This window comes from Cebus imitator, unplaced genomic scaffold, assembly GCF_001604975.1.
Source record: "Cebus imitator isolate Cc_AM_T3 unplaced genomic scaffold, Cebus_imitator-1.0 Scaffold254, whole genome shotgun sequence".
In the NCBI taxonomy this organism is placed as follows: domain Eukaryota; kingdom Metazoa; phylum Chordata; class Mammalia; order Primates; family Cebidae; genus Cebus; species Cebus imitator.
In genome coordinates, this window is record NW_016107569.1 from 3,083,902 (window position 1) to 3,087,402 (window position 3,501).

Here is a 3,501-nt window from a genome sequence, read left to right on the forward strand (position 1 = left end):
AAAAAAAAAAAAAAAATTAAAAATCGGAAAAGAAAAAAACAAAGGAAAAGATGTTGAATTTTGTCAAATGCTTTTTCCACATATAATGGGTCAGTCTAAGTTTTTTTAAATCTGAAAGGTGACAGGCTATGTAATCATGTATGTAGAAACTCCTTCCCTAGTACTCCCTCCCTCGTCTCCCAGCTGCAGACCGCTGAGGCTCAACTGGAAGAATCGAACAGGCTCTTCCCAGAAAGATCTCCTGGACTTTTTCTTAGAAGGGCCACTCCAACAGACTCTGACTCCATCCCTTTTCAAACATCTTTCCCTGCTCTGAGGTCGCCAAAGTTTCAGCTTATCACAGCACCAATGCCCATTGCAAAGAACATGTGATTTATTGGAGAACAACTTGTCATCAACAGCACTGATTCAAAGAACAAAACAGATGAAAAAAACAAAAGCAAACATTCTGACCCTCTGGAGTGAGATCTCCTGAATTCATACAGCTCAATCTGTAAGTGTCCAAGGTCCAGGGGGCAGGTTCTCAAGCAGGAAGCCTCAGGCACTCTGGCTCTGTGAGGACCTCCCCTGGACATCTGCTCGAGAATCTGGAGAAGGGACATTGTCAGGGCAGGTCCTTTCCGCAGATGTCCCGCTGGGAGCCCAGCCTAACCAAGACCTGGTCCCTGTGCTCCTGACCTTCACTCAAGGTCAAGGAGAGGGCACTTGACCCAACTCTGCCAGCAAGGCAAATTAGATGGTGATTCAAGTAGTGTGGTCCCAGGAGGGAGGGTGGGGGCAGAGAAGAACAAATGCATTAGGAGTCCTGGGCAGTGTCTGCTGGGTCCCAGGCAGTGGCCCAAGGTTGTGAAGGGGTTGCAGGAGGGGCTGAATCACCAGCTGACCAGTCCTGGGGAGAGGGTGACCCAGGCCGGCAGGAAGCAGCATGTCTCTGCCTCATCATGGAGGTCTTGGAGTCAGCCCAGCTGTCTTCCCACCCTTACACTCAGTTACAGTACAGAACTCAGAGCCTGCCTGGCCAGGACCTGCTCGATAACCAAGCAGGTCCTAGAAGCACGGGGAGAAGAGGCTGACTTTGATCTTGGAAAATCAAGAGGATCTTGTCTCCAACTCCTTTCTACCTTCCCACACCCACCCTTCATCCCAGAGCCACTTGCCAATGTGCAATACGTAGCCAGGAGTCTGAATAAATAGTCTCCCAAATACTGTGCTTTAGGGGAGTAGGAGACAGAAAGGCAGGTGCAGAAATCCAAGGAAAAGCCTGGTAGAAGAGCCACCTGAGGAAGCCGTTCGTAGCTCACAGCCGGGCCTGGGAGGGCAGAGAGAAGTCCTGCCCACCAGACTCAGTAGGCTCTGAGGGTAGGAGGGCTGCTGGGGCCTGGCTCCGCCAGCCAGTCTGGAGGACGAGGGTCCTCACTATGGCATCTGGCTTCCGGACACAAACCTTGTACAGGGAGGGAGGTGACTTGGTGAGAACTGGGAGTGGCCAGCTGCCCCTGCTCAAGGTACACATGCCCCGCCCTGGGGAAGGCTCAGGCAGGGGCCAGAGAAGGCCCTGCACCTCCCTCAGCCCACAGTGGGTGGAAGGGCACACAGAGGCGCAGACATGGCCCCCCTGGAACTGGCAGGACCCATGGCCTTTGAGCTTAGCTACCCTGGCCCCAGAGAGGCTTCCTCGGGCCCTACTTGCACTTTGTGGGACCTTCCCCCATCCTGGGTTGGGATCTGGAAGGCAAGGGAATGACAACTCTTCTGGGTTCTGAACGTGGGCAGCTCCTCTTCCTTCTCCCTCCCTGGGCAGAAAGCAGGAGCAGGAGGCTCAAAGCTTTGTCCTTTCTCAGCAGCATTTGGTTTCCAAGATTTCTGTCATGGGGAATGAGTTCAGAACCCTCTAAGTGAGGCACGGAGGACTCCTCCCAGTCAAGGGGACCCGGGATTCCGGGGCTGGGGGATGGGAACATGAGGCAAAGGCCAGGCTTGACCTCCAGGGGCCTTGCTGGATCAGTCTCCTCATTCTGTCTCCCAGGCTCAGGGGAGCAGAGGGATGTGGGGAGAGGAGGCGGCTCAGGATAAGGCACCCCAACAGAGAAGGACAGGGAGAAAAATGAAGAGGAACCATGGAGCAAGACACAGCCCCACGCAGGAAGGAGGCAGAAGGACACAGGCGGAGAGGTAGAGACAGAGAAGGGGAGGCCGGGAGACCTGGAGGACTGAGAGATGCTCACATACATGGGGAGGAGACAGCTGGGGACTCGGGCCCATGTCCACACCAACCAAGTACAGACACCTGTGGGTAAGACAGACGGCGGGACTCTGCTTTTGGTGTCGCCTTCCCTGTGGAGCAGCCAAAGCGCCCCACCCAGAAGCGGTTTCTGGCCCACTGGCCAAATACCTCCCCTGACTGGCACCCAGGAGAAGACCAGAAGCAGGAACCAAGGCTGGGGCGGCAGGGCCGAGGCAGGGAGGGGCCCCTGCCAGCCTCCCAGTGCCAGAAGCGGCCCTGGCCCAGGAAGGACAACTTCCCGATCTCCAGCCCTGCTCAGTATCCTAGGCAAAGAGGCCAGGGTGCAGGGCAGGTGGAGCGCTGGGCATAGTGATGGAGGAAGGAGCATAGTACAGTGTGCCCCCAGCGGGCGCAGCCTGGGTCTCAGGCCAATCCTGCGGCTTCCCCTCAGGCTGGGTTCTCACGGGTTTGTGTGTGTCCCGTGAGCCAGGGCACAGGGCTCGGTGGCTTCTCTCCCCAAACACGGGCCTCTTGCCACTGGGCTACTTTGAGTCTTGGAGCTCCTTCGCCTTCTGCAGGATCTGGCAGACGTCTGTGATGGGGTAATCCTGGACACAGGAAAGGCCAACAATGGCCTCTGAAGCCAGCTCCCCCCCCGCCACACCCACACTCTCCCCACTGGGACCCGTCGCCATGCTGGATCCTGAGCCCCAGGGACAGGAGCGCGGAATACCAGGCATCCCACACTCCCCAACCCCTAGACCCCTGCTGGCAGCTGACGCTACACCATGCAGCACCAACTCAACCAATCCAAATACGACCACTCCCAGGATCTCGGCCCTTTCCTCAGGACCAGACCTTGCTGTCTCAGCTCTCCCACTACTGCCACTGAACCCGAACTCCTTCATGTGCAGCCAGGGTCTGGGCCAGGTAGTGTGAGTATCAGCTCGGAGTCCTCTACAGCCCTGTGAGTGGCTACTGTGATTCTGCCCATTTTCCAGATCTAGTCCATGAAGTTATAGAAAACCAACTTTAGGAGCCCGGGCACGGTGGCTCACACCTGTAATCCCAGCACTTTGGGAGGCTACGGTGGGCAGATCACATGAGGTCAGGAGTTCCACACCGGCCTGACCAATGTGGTGAAAACCCCATCTCTACTAAAGATAACAAAATTGGCTGGATTACACCTGTAATCCCAGCTACTTGGGAGGCTGAGGCAGGACAATTGCTTGAAGCCAAGAGGTAGTGGTTGCAGTGCCAGAGGTTTTTTTTTTTTT

General features: G+C 55.9%; 2 protein-coding genes across 4 annotated transcripts in view; both read right to left on the reverse strand.

Annotated features, from left to right (window-relative positions):
• Positions 1 to 349: 349 nt before the first annotated feature.
• On the reverse strand, positions 350 to 2,639 carry LOC108283040. Its single transcript, XM_017499159.2, has one exon. The coding sequence runs from the start codon at positions 2,610 to 2,612 to the stop codon at positions 1,683 to 1,685; it is 930 nt and encodes a 309-aa protein (XP_017354648.1). The 5' UTR covers positions 2,613 to 2,639; the 3' UTR covers positions 350 to 1,682.
• Positions 350 to 3,501, reverse strand: part of TBC1D13 (TBC1 domain family member 13) — a 21,357-nt gene continuing 18,205 nt past the window's right edge. For 2 of the 3 annotated variants that reach the window (XM_037728070.1, XM_037728071.1), the window contains one exon: positions 350 to 2,832. In XM_037728070.1, coding sequence (XP_037583998.1) covers positions 2,767 to 2,832 — 66 coding nt within the window. In that variant the 3' untranslated portion in view covers positions 350 to 2,766. The remainder of the gene's footprint in view (positions 2,833 to 3,501) is intronic. The other variant, XR_005195543.1, reaches the window with a different exon arrangement.